The 18,323-nt window shown below is 34.7% G+C and overlaps 3 protein-coding genes across 24 annotated transcripts; 1 reads left to right on the plus strand and 2 right to left on the minus strand.

Moving 5' to 3' along the window:
- Window positions 1-184: 184 nt before the first annotated feature.
- LOC107268431 lies at window positions 185-7,818 on the minus strand. Of its 8 annotated transcripts, none has more exons than XM_015741193.2 (9): window positions 7,251-7,370; window positions 6,475-6,908; window positions 5,983-6,230; window positions 4,812-5,633; window positions 4,391-4,742; window positions 3,906-4,311; window positions 3,579-3,838; window positions 3,319-3,503; window positions 185-3,136 (listed from the first exon to the last, which is right to left on the minus strand). In XM_015741193.2, the coding sequence occupies exons 2-9, from the start codon at window positions 6,571-6,573 to the stop codon at window positions 3,073-3,075; spliced, it is 2,436 nt and encodes an 811-aa protein (XP_015596679.1). In that variant the 5' UTR covers window positions 6,574-6,908; window positions 7,251-7,370; the 3' UTR covers window positions 185-3,072. The 8 variants fall into 8 exon arrangements, with proteins under 8 accessions (XP_015596679.1, XP_015596681.1, XP_015596683.1 ...); XM_015741195.2 differs by lacking the exon at window positions 7,251-7,370 and adding an exon at window positions 6,998-7,206; XM_015741194.1 differs by lacking the exon at window positions 7,251-7,370 and adding an exon at window positions 7,374-7,818 and having other exon boundaries at window positions 188-3,136.
- Window positions 7,536-17,109, plus strand: LOC107268436 (5-methylcytosine rRNA methyltransferase NSUN4). 13 transcript variants are annotated; one of them, XR_001537840.2, is made up of 11 exons: window positions 8,203-8,461; window positions 8,614-8,713; window positions 8,830-9,012; window positions 9,082-9,469; window positions 9,940-10,122; window positions 10,191-10,477; window positions 10,549-10,673; window positions 10,744-10,881; window positions 10,959-11,129; window positions 15,218-15,367; window positions 15,456-17,108. XR_001537840.2 is itself a non-coding variant. In XM_015741205.2 (10 exons), the coding sequence occupies exons 3-10, from the start codon at window positions 8,630-8,632 to the stop codon at window positions 11,098-11,100; spliced, it is 1,530 nt and encodes a 509-aa protein (XP_015596691.1). In that variant the 5' UTR covers window positions 7,927-8,026; window positions 8,342-8,461; window positions 8,614-8,629; the 3' UTR covers window positions 11,101-11,248. The 13 variants fall into 13 exon arrangements, 11 of the variants coding, with proteins under 11 accessions (XP_015596696.1, XP_024941557.1, XP_015596692.1 ...); XR_001537841.2 differs by having other exon boundaries at window positions 10,959-11,124; XM_015741205.2 differs by lacking the exons at window positions 15,218-15,367; window positions 15,456-17,108 and adding an exon at window positions 7,927-8,026 and having other exon boundaries at window positions 8,342-8,461; window positions 10,959-11,248.
- Window positions 11,233-17,529, minus strand: LOC107268435 (putative inorganic phosphate cotransporter). 3 transcript variants are annotated; one of them, XM_015741204.2, is made up of 9 exons: window positions 17,136-17,529; window positions 13,981-14,234; window positions 13,488-13,721; window positions 13,339-13,426; window positions 13,035-13,264; window positions 12,816-12,965; window positions 12,606-12,738; window positions 12,306-12,547; window positions 11,233-12,196 (listed from the first exon to the last, which is right to left on the minus strand). In XM_015741204.2, the coding sequence occupies exons 1-9, from the start codon at window positions 17,161-17,163 to the stop codon at window positions 12,020-12,022; spliced, it is 1,536 nt and encodes a 511-aa protein (XP_015596690.1). In that variant the 5' UTR covers window positions 17,164-17,529; the 3' UTR covers window positions 11,233-12,019. The 3 variants fall into 3 exon arrangements, with proteins under 3 accessions (XP_015596690.1, XP_024941552.1, XP_024941551.1); XM_025085784.1 differs by lacking the exon at window positions 17,136-17,529 and adding an exon at window positions 14,932-14,950; XM_025085783.1 differs by lacking the exon at window positions 17,136-17,529 and adding an exon at window positions 14,343-14,911.
- Window positions 17,530-18,323: the final 794 nt, after the last annotated feature.

Here is an 18,323-nt window from a genome sequence, read left to right on the forward strand (position 1 = left end):
AAGCGACTGGTCGCTGGGACACTATTTAATTTTTTTAAATCCAAACCTCCCCTTGTTCCATCTTCTTGGTCTTTTACTCTTGTAATACTTTGAATGATTCTTTATTACAGTCCATCACACTTTGTTGAATGATTATAAAATAAGGAAAAGTACATGGGGTCGTCCAAGTTAACTAATGTCGGTGAGGTACGATAATAATAGTTTATTTCTGTAATATCATCAATAACCATCGTTACAATAGAATAAATAGCGGCGCAACGACAGTGCATTTTTCTCCTTAGACTTTAACGTGTAATTTAGGTACAACGGCAACAGACTTCGACAATAGACAATATTTTTCATTTTAATTCTGAATATATTATTTCTATATTTCGACGGTATTCAGTTAAGAGAGTTTACGGCTGCGTTCGTTCACGGCTGTAATGAAACACCACGTTCACAGTTAAGCTTATAAATTACATGGTAGACAACTGTTAGATTACAAGTATTCGAGAGCAATTAGAGAAGTACCGGAAGTGCCTCTGTCGTACGACGACAAACAATGACAAGGAAATATTTTTATATTCATTTTATCGGTATCCGCTATCGCAGGTAAAGATCATCAATCGCTATCGATAGTTTCATTTAATCCTCAAAGCTTTCAGTATCCATGAAGATCTTTAATGCATCAACCGAATCATATCATCGCACCCCGATATGCCCAGAGATCAAAAGCTAGATCAGCAATACGTCACAAGAACTGAAATCATCAATTTTAATTGTTTAAACATTACTTCATTCGCATCTCAGCGATCGACCAATTTCAATTAGACCCAATCGTCCGTTATATTTGACCCATTGTTTTAATTCACAATTACGAAACTCCTCGTCGTTTTCTTTTGCACGCAATTTTACACGGCGAGAGCGAAAGATTATCTTTTTCCTGTGCCTTTCTTTCATCCGAATCCTAATTCACCGTACACCCTCGGTAATTGGCTAGCTACTGCACATCAAAACACTTATTACGTAATAACTATAGCTATTAACATCGATCAACGGTATTTTCCATGTCTATGGTCTTGCGCTTTTATCTTTGTAACGTACTTGCATATAATATAACATAATATAATACAATATATATTTTCGCAGATACACGCACGTTCTGATAATCGACTTTTACAATTCAGTACAATAGTACACTGTCTTTGTTCCACGTTGTACTCTAAATGTTTTACTTTATATCGAAACAATACAATATTCAGCGAATCTATACCGAGCAGAAAATTTACGACAAAAATAATTACAGCAGATACTACTTTTCTTTCGTTTTCACCAGCACCTTATGTTTCTCAGAAATTCTATTACTCCTCTATTTCTATTTACCATTACATTAGGCAATCACTATCGTGACAATCATCTCGATAATGATTATCCGCTCGCGTAACAATAATAGTGGAAAAATCAATTATCCTTAATCAATTGGAAACAAGCCTGTCTCTTGACGATAAAATCAACTCGCCTATCTTTCACGATAGTTTTTAATTAAATCTCAATTTAAGTTTATACTCAGTCGAGAAATCACATGCTAACAATGTACGCCAGGTGTATATATTTTTTAAGTACATTTTTAGATACACAAGTAGAACAATTTTCGGACAGAAATTAGTCGCTTAAAACATTGGTCCAGCCATTAAGATTGTACGTCGAATTTGTATTAATTAATACATTCCTAGACTTTGTTGTGTTGTATGAGAGTAGGAAATTAAGAATAAGATAAACATAAAAAATATACATAAATACTCATATCTCTTGTCACTTGTCATTCTTAGCTCAGCTGGTACAGGACATAAGAAACATCCATTCTATGGGGTTAGGCATTATTATTATTATTATTATTATTGTTATTATTATTTCTATCATATATTATTATTAGTACTGTCGATATTATAAGATTGCGCTCAATCGAAGACGAGACCCCGGTTTTTGTTTCACTTTCTCTATTTCTTTTTTTGGAGATATTTGCACTTTGAAATTATAATTACGAATTTTAAGGAATATGCGTTGTGGTTTTGTATGCGCATTTTTTTTTGCTGTTTAATTAATTATTTTTTATTATGCATTATGCAGCATCTATTTTTCAGACCAATAATTTTTCTTGTCATTTTGACAATCTGACAGTTTGACGTAAATCCAATTTTCAATTACAATTGTGTCTTTTTAAAATTGTGTGTTATATGCGAACAGAATTGTTTTTGTCAAATGCGATTATTCCTTTTTTTTCATCAAAGTCACGAATGTCTAGAAGTCGATACTTTGGTAATATTTTGTACAATGGAACATAGTTGTGTCAAGGATACGCATAATACTCGTATGGACCTAAGATGGTTATCTTCTATAGAATTTGAAAATTAACCAAACTATTTTAATTATATCTAGAATACTTGTTCGTTTCTGCGGGAAAGATAAATTGACGCATGGAAATAGATCAGGCGAGCTGAGGAATAAATAATTAAATACGTATATATCGGAAATACAAGCAAGCGGTACTTGGACTTTCATCGTCAGTCATGCAATTTTTTTTCATAAATTAAAAAAAAAATTGGAGTTCAGAATACTGAAATAGACGATTTATTCGACGTTCATTCATCATAATCGATTGTCGATTAAAACCGACAATAGAAATTGTATTATCATTGAAAAAATATTTACAGTTAAACCTTTCGAATCATACTAAAAATGATATTTTTCTTTTTTGCCCCTCAATGATGTTTTAAGTAAATGTCGTAATGTGCGACTATTGGCGATCGTTCTTTGGAAATATTTTCTTGGCAAATGCAGCTGCTTTGCGCGACGTCTTTTTTATCCTTATATGCGTAAATGCCACGTGGATTGTCACGAAAGTTTGCATAATATTTTACATATGCATGGCTTTTTTCGCGCTTACTCATCTTCTCTTTACATTGTATACTGTGACAGTAAAATTCGTGGCGTTGTTGTAAACGAAGTGGAAGATTCTGACGTATCATCACCTACCGTAGCACTGACGGTAGTAGCAGTGACATTGGATAAATTTGCACCAGGTACTGGTCTGGATCAGGTAGTACACCAAGCAAGTACAACTTTCTTAAACGGTACAAAGACAGCTCGATCGGGTTCACTGTAATTTCGAAATAAATTATTTGAAACATGGGTACACTTTAATCCGAATTATTTCTCATGAAACTCATGAAACAAAGAATGTTTTTAGATAAAGGATCAATGTCCACGGTAAACTGACACTGTTTTCTGTATACAATCGACCCTGATTTATATATTTAATGGACCAATAAAATGACTCACCAATCAAAGAATCGTCTACCATGAAACGTGCCGTCGGAGGAGCCATTATCATTGGGTAATTCAACACCTACATGAGCCTCGTCTCTCCCAGGAACCGGTCCAACGTATCTGACCTTACCTTGAAGAACTCTTCCTTCAGGTGATATTACCTTTACTAAATTGTCCACCTTCAGATCTCGTGGTACCTATGAGTGGAATAGATAGACCTTTAATATACGAATAAATTAAACTTGTTTAATTAAGTAAAATAAAAAATATACTTTGGGTAGATAAGGTCTAGCATCTTGGGTTGGATTCCATTCACGAAATAGATCAGGTTCGGAATGCCGACGAGTTCTTCTTCGCCTCGTTGACTGTCTACCCCAGTAATCGGAGCAGGAAACAGTTAGGATGGAGTCTATACTTCGCCTTAAGTAATCCTCGGCTTCGTCGATCAAAGACTCCGTCGAGTCTCCGCTATTGTCACCAGTAGTGGAATCGGTGCGCAAATTAGGTAGACTTCCTCGGGTCATCGGACACTCTGAATCGTAGATCAAGTAAGTGAAATATGCACACGAATCTCCATATGCGAAATTGGCTACGCTTACCTTGAAAGGTGACCTTGGAGCGTGTCCTTTTCGGAGGGCCCTTAGGAGCCCTCGCAGAAGTCGACGGAGGATTCAAATGAGTTGGTGAAGACGGCATCGATGACCAGGTAGGTCTTGCCGTAGGTGTCGCTACAGGCACTCTCCACGTGTCGAAGGATGCTGCTGTTGCTCTCCAAGAATGTCTACGCGGTGGTCCTCCGACGACCTCTAGACCAGGTGAGGGTATAGATGTCAAAGAGCCGCGGTATCGGGAGGAATACAAATCGGTTGATAAACGGCAGTCGCAAGGACTTGGCAGTCCTACACTGGGATTGCAGCGAGGCCAGTAACCAGCTGGTGAACCCAGAGACTCGCGGCGATGTACCTCAGGAGTGCGTAGACCGCAGCCACGCGTGCCGAAGCAGGCCTGATTAAATTGAATCGAATCAGTTGGAGAATCGAGATGATTTCAATTTATTATAGAGTATATTTACTCCAACTTCTACCTGAGCATGAGGATCGTGACATAGATGATCAGCACTCCTGGATAATTCTGGTACCATACTCGTGAAGCTGATGTCTGATAACATAACTCGCCTGGCCTCCCGGGTCTTATCAGAGAGCCTCAGTCTCCCGGCAACACCGGAAGGAAGTGCAAATTTACTTGGTAACGTAGTGAACGTATGAGCTACTTTGTGCGCGAGATAACTTTCTGATCTCCATTGTGCAGGAAGCGCTGATATATCAGTCTGTGCGCCAGATTCCCTTCTAGCGCCGCAATTCCTATCCATTACTGGACGTAAGGGTGCTGCACTTTTCCTACGACCCACTGCTAAAGCTTCTCGGTGAATTATAGGTCTAAAATGCATAACACTCTGCAATTACAGCATATCCGTTAAACAACTATCCTTAAAAAGTATAATTTACCGGTATGCCGTTGGTGGAGCTGCTAATGTATTTCTTCTGGCAGTAGAATGCCTGGTAGTATGATCTGATTCCTCTACGACGCCACACTTGCTGATGTCTGTCTCAACCAGGACAGAGCACTGGGACCACATTTTATTTAATCTTGCATTAGAACCTTCGTCGAATCTGTCCACACTCTCCTCCCGGTCGATGCTGGAACTTTGCGACGAGACAGCCTCCTCCACGGAATTGGTTTTATCACCATTGCACACTAAATTTTCGTTATTGTGAGACTTCATGTATTTTGATAAGACATTCTGACCTGTCTGCCTCCAAGATTCTGTCTCTGTGATTGAGACGAGATCTTCCTGAAGCCCTACGTCTCGTGTCTCATCGGTGGTAAAGATTAATTCAATATCGTCGAGTTCCTCAGACTCATTTTCAGATTCTGTTGGCTTCATCTCTAGAGGATTATCTTGGTTATCACTGAATACTGAATTGTCACCATCTGAGACAGACTTCAAGCTAGAATCCTCTAGGTCCTTATCAGGAACATTCAGGTGTTCCACACCAGAGTTATGAGAATTAATCGTTTGTCCGTCCCTCTCGACCTCGCCGATGGCTCTTGGATGAGACTGTCCAGAGCTTCCTTCATCGCGAACATTATCTCCGTCCTGAGTCTTTGACATCCTAGATAGTGAGTCTCGCCGTTCATCTGTATTAGACCCGTGCTGTGCTTCCTCGTGTGATGGTTTTGTGCTCGCCGGATCAGCTGGTGATTTTGCGACGGGTTTATCCGTGGCCGCGTCCATGACGTTGTCTATTACGACTCTCTGCGATGAACTGACAAACGTACGCACGTAGAATGAGTCAGTCTGTCCCGGAGATGCGAGTAGTTATTAATAGATCACGCGAAATGCTGCATCGTTTTAATTATCCTACCGTTCTAGGACAACTGGCTCGACGAATCAGATGATTATTATTGCGCATTTAAATAATTTTATCAGTCTCCCTTTTTTCCATGTGTAACATTGGTTCTCGTACGAATTATTTCTACCATGAATGAACTTTGTCTTACTATGTCTATTTTGATTTTCTCCAGGAATTTTTTAATAGAATTACTTCAGTCTAACAACGCATTGTCCTGTGAGGATTAGGAGATATTGTAATATTGCAATTTTCCAAAACTTACTGTCTACTTGTTATTGGAGTAGATGTTGCTTGTGGAGGAGATACATTGGAAGGTGGAGGGCTCGTAGCAACATCACTGGAAAATTCGTTATCCTTGTTCAGGATACGGCGTCTCAATATGTGATTCTCCAATGCAAGTTGCTCTACAAGATCAGCATAGGTTTTCCCAGAAAAGTCACCCACAGTTTCTTTTAAACGGCGAAGTTCTTCGCGTGATGTGTCCAGTGCTGAACGTAATGATATTACTGTCTGTTTTGTTGAAAATAAAAACAAACATAATATAATAACCTTTGGGAAATTAATAAAATAGTTTCTTCTTAATATGATGTCAAGGTATAGGAATGATTATATAAAAATGAAAACTGTTTAGTAGTATACTAGCTTAACCGATTGAGTAGAACACTATTAGTACACTAAAAATAGAAATATCATTACTGTCTACTGTTTTGTATTGAAAATATTGATAGAAATTGCTATCAGAACTAAGTCAAACCTGATGCAAGGCTCTGACAACATTGAGATCAGGAATTTCTGGTGATGGCAGCCTGAGCCGTAGACTCTGGTGAACCAGCTGACCACCTTCAGCTTCCATGCCTCCCCACCCAGTGTTTCCAAAGATCTTTTATCTTTACCACAGATCATGCCGAACCCGTTTATCCTTATAATAACTGCTACTCGCTGCTTAATACTCAACAGATCGAGTTTGTTGTATGTAACAGAGCATCGCTAAGCTCCAAAATCTTATAGCATGAAACACTATTATTTTCCATATTCATTGAAAATACTATCATGATCCATGATTCATTAAGTACTGGCAAAGCCTTGATATTTAGCAATTTCAATGAACAATCATTCATCATCATCAACGAAAACATGTATATCTATAAGAGATACAAGACGCCACAAATTCTCTTCATTAGTTTGTACCTGGAATAAATAATTCTGATATAATAAAAATTATCAGACAACACAAAATTAAATAAATTATTCTCCAAAAAATATGTTGAGTAACAGACCACATAACATTTCATGAAGCTACTAGAGTTCGTGTAACAAATATTTAAAACAACAATAAACCATATGGTTAACAAAAATACAACAGTAAGAAAAGCAACAAACATTAAAAATATAAAGAATACAAATTAAAAATAGATACGAATCTCAACAATTTTCTACGAGTGTCAAATGCGTAATGACGAGGAAACATAAGGAAATAACAAATAACAACAAGAAATATGATTCACAGAAAAACGTCATTTTCCTCAAAACCTTTTGGCGTAATTCAGGAAAGTCCTACTGGCCGCAAATAACAATCTACTGCAGAAACAGATGCGCCGTCTACTAGAAAGCGTAGACCGATGCGGAATACGCAATAACATTAGATTGACTCACTTTTACAAACACACCCGCACCCACTCACTTCACGGCCGAGTTTGCTTGAGTATTGAGCATTTACGACGATGTTTGAACGAAGTTTTACACTGACCAATCATTGCTACAACTGGCGAACGATATTGATCAATATGGAGCACTTGGGCTCCAGCACGCACCTTTGCACAGCGCTCACAAACAAATGATATTTCAACGACTGTCGTGCCAGGAAAAAATTGGCCTAAATCAACTATATAAATGCTCAAACTTCGCACTTGTCAGAACTGTTCTAAAGCCACACGGTTCTCTGGTTATTATTAAACTTCATTTGTACTATGCTCACTCGCGTGATCCATGACGATTTTTCATTCCTGGCTATTGTGATATATTAAATGCGCTGTCATTTCTCTTAATCACATTTCACGACTTGTGTTACTTGTACTTGGTATTAACAATATAACTCGAGCTGTCATTTTGGCAATTATTGCAGACGACGGGATTGGATTTGCTCAGGCTCGACAACGTTAAATAATTGAAGTTGTTTCTGGATACGTGTTCTAAAATCGACTGCTTGTATTCCTAGATGTGTTTGCATATTTACATCTATACTTAGTGTTAGATTTGAATTTAGATTCAGCAATTTATTGAATGAAATACACTTGTATTGATAAATTGTAAGCTCTCGTATTAACTCCATATATTTTTGTATTATTACCTAGATTGACAGTTTATTGATATACTGAATATTAATCATTGGAGTTTGTTCTTGTATCTATAGCAGTGTAAATTTTGTTTGTTTTGTCTGATTAAGTTGAATGGTATGAGAATTCACTGTTATAATTGGTTATAATTTTAGGAAGATCGGAATGTGATTTGGGGCAGTGATCATTTTTCAAATATTTAGATAATTTTCAACGATTAGACTAAATAGTAATATCTTGTATAGCTTTTGTTAGGATACCTTTAATTGCTCATTGTTTATTTTCTAGTTCAGTATTCAGAGATGAGAGTTTATCTATCTTGCGTATTGCTTAAGAGTGATGCAGATGAGAAAATTTAAAGATATAAAACGTGCCGGTACTTGGGGTGGTTTTGCGGTTGTTTAAATTGTATGAAATTTTTTATAGTAATTTTTACATAATAAGCTTTTGAATATATATAATATTATAATCATTCTTATTATACTTTGAACACTGATTTAAAAGAAGTCCAGGTAAGTCAGTATTCAGTGGCTGGATATTAATCTCCGAATTTATTTCAGGTTATAATTTTGTAAAATGATGACACAGTTGTTTAATAAAGTTAAAGTAAAGAACGTGATAAAAATAATAGTGAGATACAAGGCTCCGCGGGATCACTGGGTAAGCTGTTTAATTTCATAGGTTACTATGGTTTCAGCCAAAAAATCAATAGTTGATAAGTACATTGAGATTATGGTTTTGTATTTGCAATGTTTGTTTTCATGTGATGTTTCAAGTCTGTGCTCAAAAAGAAAAAGACAGCTAAGGATATAGCATTGGAACATTTTGATGATTTTTATAAGTCTGTATATGGAAATGCATGGCCATATATTAGAACTGCTCTTCTTCGAAAAGGCAGCAAATACATGGCAATAATTAATAACTTCAGTGATACTGAGAAAATAATAAGTGACCTTGAGGTAAATTGAATATGGATTTTTTAGCACATTTCGTTTTCTATCATGATCATTGCTGTATATTGATTTTAGGCATCTGGAGCTTTTAACTTAAAAACAGTTTATGATGTTCATCAGGAGAATATTATGTTCCGTAACCAGCATACGGAACGTCCGAAAAAGAAAGTTTCTACATCTCATGAACAATCTAATATAAATGTAGCATCTTTGCTGATGAATAAAAACCGTGCAGAAGTTCAGTCAATGTATCCAGAAGATTACACATTATCTGCAGAGCCTACAATCATTAAAGATGAAGATGAAGCATCTAAAATAGATCAACCAATTCGACCAATGCCATTGCAGTCCATTGAAAGTGGCATGGAAAATGCTGACTTTGACACAAATCGTATAATTAATCCATCTATGGGCTTGTCTAGTTCTTCATTGTACGAATATATCCCAGCTACCAAAATAAAGGGTAAGTACCTCTTAACAGAAATCCCGTTCTGAATCTTGCAACGACACTATTTTTGCGCCAAATCGAATACTGCTAGAATAATTAAGAACTTTATTGACATCATATATTTTATAGAAACTGAATCAAAATAAGAAAATCTTTCCTATGAGCCACGTCATAGTCCATCTAAAAGCATGTTTACTGCACAGGTGGGTAGATACAGGACATACAGTACTATACCAAACCTATTTAAAATTATTAAATACGCAATAGAAAATAAAAAATATACTGTCAAATTAAAACAAATTCAATAATAAAAACAATGTGTAATAATAGTCTATGTTTAATAACTTGTATCGTAATGTGATCGATTTGGCGTTGAATTAATTCTATAATATTTTGCATACAATTTACTCAATAATTTTATAATCACTGAATTTATATAATTCTGAAAATATTAATATAATATACATAACAAATCACATTTTTAGGTTTGGAGGATTGGGTACTGGAATCCGATCATTATAAGTATTACCAGAAGGGTGCGGATTTTACTGTGAAAAGTGAAAAAGAGTCGACTTTAAATTTTCCAAAACATCTTCAAATCTACACATATGAAGAAAATAATGACACGAGGTTTCCACATCCTAAAAGAGGCAGCACTGGAGTTTACAGTACACTATTTCTCACTTGTCATTTATCTCATTCATCAGCGTGTATCATAATTTATTACTTTTTACAGATTATTATCTACTGGATGGTGGTTCTGTGTTACCAGTACTAGCGCTAGATTTGCAACCGGGTGATAATGTATTGGATATGTGTGCTGCACCAGGAGGCAAATCCTTAGCAGCAATACAAAGTCTTATGCCTGGTGTAGTGGTTCTCAATGATATACAGTTATCCAGAGTAAACAGAATAAACAATGTACTTGATCAATATATATCTGATATGGGACAGTGGGAAGGTAGATTATTCGTTACGGAAAACGACGCCAGGCTGATACAGGACAAAGACGTATTTAATAAGGTATTAACATTTTTCTATAACATGTAATATTCAATCTAATCAATTATGTAAATTAATTGAATGTTGTTTAGATTTTAGTCGATGTACCATGTACAACAGATAGGCTCGCCTTACACGAGGACGACAATAGTATGTTTAAGTCAACGAGACTGAAAGAAAGATTAAATTTGCCACAAGTGCAGACAGATATTCTTACGTACGTTTTATTTATATTTAATTTTTAATTTACCATTAATACGATCAATTTGTTTAAATCATTATTATAGCAATGCCTTGAAATTGGTGGCACCCGGCGGTATTGTCGTATATTCTACCTGTTCCTTGAGTCCAATTCAAAATGACGGTGTTGTACAAATGGCATTGAAAAAATCATGGGAGGAAACAGAGTCCGTGATGATCGTCAAGTAAGAAGGAGTTTATAGAACATTTTGACCATAGATTTTCAATATGGATCATATTTATTTTTATTGAACTGTTACAGAGATATGTCGGAAGCACTGAATCCACTTAGATGTCTGTATAAATTTGGTAATTTTGGACTTAGATATGGCCATATCGTAATACCAACAGTAAAGAATAATTGGGGTCCGATTTATTTTTGCAAAATTCAAAGAATACGCTGAAGATATCCAGTTTCCTGTAATTCGGTAACGTTAGAGATAAATTTACAACTTGTAAAAAAATTTTAGGTTCATATTTTTTAAGACATGGCACTTTATTCAGAAGTCATGTAAATAAATTATTATTTAAAAAAATCATATTATAAACTCACTATATTTGTCATGATTTCTATTTAATGATATTAACGAAAGACAAGTTTTGTTACAAATAGAATAAATAACATTAAATATTAATGTCGGCAAAGATTAGTATAATAGCACTTTCACTGGTTCCTCGGATTAAGGGGTACATGTCGAAAAATTTAGAAAAGCAAGACATAAGTTTTAGGTTGAAGAAATTTGTTAGATTTATGATTTTTATGCCGTAACAGCTAATGACAGATATCTTAACAACGCTTAACATTTAATGATATATAACAGTCAACTTTTCTGTATTTTGATAATTAAAAACATCAAATACTTTTAGTCGCGACATTCAAATGCCTACTTCTACGTCAACATTGATAATAATTCTCTTAAATACGTATCGATTCCTTAATGCGTAAAGCACAGTCATGTTTAATATAAATGTATGCATGAAGTATCGATTAGACGTCAAAGAAAGTTTATTTGCTTAGCATGAACAATATTCATTTCAAATAATTAAGGCCGAATGATAACACTACAAACGTGTTTTCAATGTAAATGATTTTTAAATGAAGCAACCCGCATATCGCCATTAACAGACATGAAATACTGTGATACAATATATTGTGCAATACTTTTAAGCATAATTGTGTCAATGAAATATTAGAGATCATTTTTATATTCAAACTATATATAATTTTGAAACCAAATAATTTCAATATTGAATTTTTTGCTAAGGATGAATCACGAAATGCGTATAACGGGTGCACCTGGACCAGGGCCAATTAGATAAATATCATTTAGTTCCATTTGCTTTTAAAGGTAACGTCTGTTCAGGCGACCCTTCACTTGTCGGTTTGGCTTTGTTCCATGGTTGTTCTTCACCGGAACCAAAGATTGTGTAAACAATTATTTCAAGAACGTAGAGACCAATAGTCACAAAAAATATTATTCTCCAAGCTTCGATGGTTTGCTGTAAAGAGTAAAACATCAGAATATTGAGCAATTTTTTTTAAATTTAAAAACTGGAATTTTTGTAATGCATAGTATAAGTTCTATGCTAACAGTTTTTCAATACTCACGTTTCCGTGGGTCAGTTGTCCAACGAAAATTGGTACAACGAATCCTGGTATTGTGCCAAAAGTATTAGTTATTGCTACTAAAGTCCCGGCAAAATTTGACCCAATGTCTATGTGATTTGCCAAAAATCCGCAATACATTCCGCCAATGCAGGTGACTCCGATAGTCATTAAAACGACAGCAAGTGCACGATTACAGCCAACGTAGGATACACCGAGTAAGCAGACTGCTGGTACGGCCGAGGCTAAAAGAATAATAATATTCAATAAAATAATCAGAAAATGTTCATTCAGTGTACTTACCAATTAACGTTCCTATTTTCCTTGAGGTGGTTATTGTTACTACATTTTTGTCTTGCAAGACGGTCAGAGATTTACTGAGAATCATTGTAAAAATCCACATGCAAAGGAACGGTGTTGAGGAAAGTCCAGCATTCTGGAATAAAGTGGAGTCATTTAAAACGTTTCAGGTAACTTGAAAAATATTCAATAAGTTGAGAAAAAATGTCTTACTGAGTTCAAGTCGAATTTTAAAATTTGATTCATAAATGTTGGCAGTTCAATCAGCAACATGTACCAGCCAAAATTGCTGCAAAAGTGAGCAATTAATATTGCTAAAAACGGTGGAGAAGTCAAAAGCTGTCTCCATGGGACTGGTGGTTTCTAAGAAAAAAAAAAGTTTGCAAGGAATATTGAATAGTTAAAAAAGAATGAATATATCAATAAACATACTGGTTTATGAATACTCGACTTAGTCTGTCCTAATGAATTACAAATGTAATCTTTCTCCTGCTGTGTAATAAATCTTATTTGCTCTTCAGGCGAATCAGCAATCATAAGCCACCAGGCGGTACACCAGATTAGGCACAGAAGACCTTCGATGTAAAAAATCCAAATCCATCCCAAAGTAGCAGCGAGTAAACCTGATAAGAGTATGGAAATAACAGTTCCCAGAGCAGTGCCTGTAACGAGAATTATCAGTTAATATTCAATTCTTTTTCTGAGAAATCTTAAATATCATATAGTCTTTGCTGACCTGCATAAACAATAGAAGCTATAACACTTCTTTCATTTGGAGGTGCCCATTTAGCAATCATAACATGCATAGCAGGGAAGGTAACACCCTATAATATATTAAAAATAATAATATTTTAATATTCTTTTAGGATATTATATTTAACTTACCCCACCAATCCCTTGCAAGAATCGCATTATGATAAAGAGTGAATAATGCAATTCTGCCATAAGAGGTGATAACATAGATGCAACAACGTTCAAAAGTACTGAGCCATTCATGACCCATTTTGCTGAAAGTAATTCAGACATTCTTCCTCCTGGTAGAAGAGATATCAAGTATCCCCAAAAATAGGATGATAAGATGAGACCTTGAAGAGGTTCGTTCCACACAAAAGGACCATCCTGAAAAAAATTGTGCCACAATAATTTTGTTTTTCAAAAACATAAAAGGACAAATCATAATGATATCATCTCTTTCAGGCTTCATTCTAAACCAAATGAAGCAGTAACTCAAAATTGGAAGTGTACATACATTATTCTTTTAATAGAGCTTTTCTTTTCAGTATAGAATTACAACAGGTTGTATAAAGTTAGATGGCATTAAATTTCCAAGTAGTATTCCTATAATTTTCTTTAAATTAAAATTAAAATACTCATGTACCTCAACGACAGTTTTTGTGATATTAATTCCATTGTTTTCATGCTGACAGACATCAGCACTAGGCAAACTGCTTGTATCATTATCCCCTGCATGTAAGTTCAGTGCTTCTAATTTAACAGCCGTATGGTTCACCATAGCCACTATGGCGACGCTCACGTTTACTTTAAATCCATAGATAATAGCCAATCCAATAGAACCCATAATAGCCATCAAGTAACGAATAGGAAATGTGGGTCCTTTCGTAATTGCATGTCCTATCAAAAAATAATATTACAGTAAATATGTTCATCGATGATATCAATTAGGTAATAAAGAAAATAACACGTAAGCAGTAGGGAGTATAACAAAAGTTTTCACACCACCTGACTGTGCCAAATTTTACACTATTTGATCTATTCATATCTGATAATTAGAAATATGATATCAATTATATATTTGAGTATCAGCAATCGGAACTGATTCTCATATGTAAAACCACCATAAGGTTCATATCCTTATAAGAAGACTGATGAATTCTGTGAAAGAAGCGACGTGTCTTTTCGCACGTTGCACCAACTCGCCATGGTTACATTGCCAATGTATTTATATTCCTGTAGTATCTTGATTCCGTTTTTGTACGCTCTTCCTACTTAATTTAACCACACATAGACGTTAATAAAAATATGACGCAATGACCATCCAGATAGCACACGAGTCTAGAAAATTTCTATCAGACGTCTGTCTACAGAGCTTTTTAAGCATAGAAATTTAGAGTCTATTAAACATCCTGTAGAGATTTTTATGGAATGAGAGAATTGGGCGATGAAATGAGAAATTTGTTATTTGTCTTCCTGATATTTTCATAGACCTTTGAAAAGACTTTATAAATGTCTTAAACTCGTTCAACAGACGTCTCAGTGTTATAGACCCTACTTCAGAGTTTTGTGTAATTTCTGTACCACAAATAATTACTTTTTCGAAAATTTGAAACGAAGCAAATTGGAAGATTACGTAGGCATAGGCAAATGTTTGACAAGTAATCAGCATTGGTCGCTTCAGAAGATCAAAATAACTTTGCTATATACAGACGGTATATAGCATGTCTATATACAGACGGTATATAGCATGCCTGGCTCAGAAGTAAACTGAGAGTATATATTTTCAGAATGAGAACAGCAGCTGCGTGCACTGGGAATATTTTCGGAATATAAATTTCTCTTTTTTGACTTTCCCTAATTTTTTTTCATTTTTTTTGCAGACTCCGCTGTATGCCTCAAGATATTTCAGACCGATGGCAACACGTTTATTTAATTATGCCGACAACGTTTGACACGAAGAATATTGTGTTTTGTTCCTAACACATATATGACTATGGTTTAGTAGGTGAAGGTCATACATATGACTATATGTATGTATACAAGATACTCACATCTCATTGACAAATATTTTATGAAAGAAGTCACCGTTTTTAATTTCTTTTTATTATATTATTTCAGTGACTGTTGTCATCAATGATGTTAGCTATCGATTAATAGAAGAAGGTCACAATTTAAGTTTTAGATAATTCGTACATTTACGCACTCGTGATTAGGCACAGAGATAACAGCGATTGCATATTACATAGGAAACTCATAATGAACACTAGGTTTACGAACATTTCTTATATACCTATATCTATTTACATACGTCAAATTGACGCGTGAACGAAACTGCAACTTATTTTTTTGTTCAAAAACAACATAATTATACTCTATTAACTTACAATATTTACACATTATATAATATTACATTTATTAAAGTCAGCATAAATGGTAGAAGAGAAAAGTAAAGGGTTTCTCTAGTTTTTCTTGTGAAATTTAAAATGCATCAAGCTGATGCGTTCCATACGCCTAGTTTTAAAGTTTCATATGGTTATTAGATCATCGCTCTCTACTCAATATATGGGTCATAATAAAATTAGTGAAGTTCAAAACAACAATAACACATTGTCAAATTCTTTAGACATTGACTATAATGACTGCATTGAGGAGGCTAAACTGCTATTGACATTTAAGAGATCTAATTTTATACTCTAATAATGGCAGCAGATCATCAGAACAAAATAAGAAATATATTTTTTAATTATACTTTGCTACTGAACTTTCACAAAAGAGAGTCAGGTATTGTTTAAAATCCGTTTTTATCTGTATGTGAATTAGTTATTGATATTTTTCAATGAAACAGCAATTTGTTGTTATTCATAATAATATTCATAATAATAATGTCGGAAGTGCTATTGCATCTTTCATTTATCAATATTGTGTAATAAGTTTACAAACGTACTTGACATACTTGACAAATTGTCGTGAGAGTCATATGTGCTGCTTCATGACATTTAAAATCAAAAGTTAACAAGTTCAAAGCTTCAATAGGTCATAGATCACTGTAAAAAGCAATTTTCATTCGGAATATAAATCTGTGTCAATTATAGTGTCATCATAGTCAGTGCCTTTAATGCAGACATATAAATTCTTTTTATCAAGTACTATATGTATACGTGATAGTCGTGCAACAAGTGTCAGATTAAATGATTAAGAATAAGAAAAAGTCGCGTGATAGCAGTGTAATTAAATTTGTCAAAAATACAAATTACAGTGGTAATTTTGTATATCTGTTGTCTTCTATAAATTGACAAGAATGTCTCTAAAATTATGAATTTTCGTTTGATAAATATTTTATCGACCGTGCTCCATATTAATCTGGTATTTTTTATTATCAGTCATTTACAATGAAATCAGTTGATAGAATAAAATATGTCATACAATTGTACAATTCGATTAAAAATAGTTTCTAAATCGTGAAGAGGATACATTAAATCTTGCGCATTTAAGATGGCGCTATGACACAAGGTCATGGGGGTCATGGTGACCTTGAACATTTTCTGTCACAAACAAAATACATGAAGATTGACTGTGTCAATTTTCTGAGACAAAAAGAATCATAAGAGTGAAATATTTTTTAAACCTGTCTTCATTTTTGTACACGTACATGTTAAATGTTAATTAACGAAAATTTACCATGTGCAAATTAAAATCACGTTCAGCCTTAATCAATGTAATTAAACAAATATCTATATAATAAATAAATAAAAGTCGCAGGGTATAAAATAAGAGAAGAATACACCAAAAAGGACTTACCACCCTGTATAGAACTTCCAATCGCCATTTTTCCTTATTGATCACTTCTCGAAGATCAGGAGTAAAGATATAAAAACTGATGTTTCCAAAAAATATATATTATATACGCCGTGGCGGGAAAATGCGACCTATTTAAAAATATCCAAGGAAACCAACAAGAGTTACGGTGTTTAATTCTTTATTTTGCGTGTCTGAGTAGTGACGCAAAAATATCCGGCTCATATTAAGTTCTACATTCACAGCTGCTTCTGTTTTTGTATTCGTTTTAATTACACATTCGATTATAACAAGTTTCGTATATTCGGCACGTAAATTCTTTACGCGAGTGTTTCGCGTGCTACTGGAGATCGGAGGACGTAGCGTGGAGCGCGGAACTGTCCGTGGCATTGCGAGTCGTTGTCCGCTTGCGCGAAACCTATAAATGCTTCGTCGGCACCAATACTCTCGAAAATTCGTGCGTAAAATGTACCTGTTGGCATGTCGGTGGGTACACACAAACGTAGAGACGTTCATGGGAGTAGCGGGCATCGATCTCGCGAAAAACCCTTCAGCCAATCCCGTATCAAAGCTCCGAAATTTCGGGTGTAATTGCAACATTTTTCGTCAAATTGATTATAATTTCGATAATAACCTGACGATTGGAATATCAAATTCTTTTATTTATTTTTTCACTGATTATTTTCACGTGGGTAATACAATTAATTGTCACTGATAATTTATACGTTCAGCATGTGATTTTTGTAATGCCTTTGAAAAAGAAAAACTTGAGTATGGTTTCTATTAGAAAGGATGGGAGGGGCTTATGTGGTTCTTTTATGGGATATGGATTGGGTATCGATTATTGGAAAATTACACAATACTAGTGGACATTGCGTTGAGGTTGAAAATCTCGTAAGAGAATGCGTCATATTGTGCAATTCGTATAGCAGCGTACGAGAATGACTGTTGTCACGTAGTTATTAGGATTGGGTTTGACGTTATGTAGGATAATTTTTCGGTGGGAAAATGTATTATAATAATATATTATAATAATGTAATACAATAACTTGTCAATTATATATATTTATTTTACCGTGCAATATGCATTGGGACGAACTTAGAATTTTTATTATCTGTGTTTATACTAGTCTGGGAATTACGCAAAAATCGGACAATTTAGTGATATTTAAATATCTGTTTTGGCATTTG

The sequence above is a fragment of the Cephus cinctus genome, unplaced genomic scaffold (genome assembly GCF_000341935.2).
Source record: "Cephus cinctus unplaced genomic scaffold, Ccin1 Ccin1_scaffold0564, whole genome shotgun sequence".
NCBI lineage: Eukaryota > Metazoa > Arthropoda > Insecta > Hymenoptera > Cephidae > Cephus > Cephus cinctus.

Coding starts and splice junctions, on each gene's coding strand:
- LOC107268431 (XM_015741193.2), bottom strand. CDS start 6,573: ATGGAAGCTGAAGGTGGTCAGCTGGTTCACCAGAGTCTACGGCTCAGG. Junction 5,634..5,982: donor ACTCCAATAACAAGTAGACA/GTAAGTTTTGGA, acceptor TACGTTTGTCAG/TTCATCGCAGAGAGTCGTAA. Junction 3,137..3,318: donor GGTAGACGATTCTTTGATTG/GTGAGTCATTTT, acceptor TCGAAATTACAG/TGAACCCGATCGAGCTGTCT.
- LOC107268436 (XM_015741210.2), top strand. CDS start 8,630: ATGATGACACAGTTGTTTAATAAAGTTAAAGTAAAGAACGTGATAAAA. Junction 9,470..9,939: donor CCCAGCTACCAAAATAAAGG/GTAAGTACCTCT, acceptor TCACATTTTTAG/GTTTGGAGGATTGGGTACTG. Junction 10,123..10,190: donor AGGCAGCACTGGAGTTTACA/GTACACTATTTC, acceptor TACTTTTTACAG/ATTATTATCTACTGGATGGT.
- LOC107268435 (XM_015741204.2), bottom strand. CDS start 17,163: ATGGCGATTGGAAGTTCTATACAGGGTG. Junction 13,265..13,338: donor AGCTTCTATTGTTTATGCAG/GTCAGCAAAGAC, acceptor TTCTCGTTACAG/GCACTGCTCTGGGAACTGTT. Junction 12,548..12,605: donor GAAAATAGGAACGTTAATTG/GTAAGTACACTG, acceptor TTATTCTTTTAG/CCTCGGCCGTACCAGCAGTC.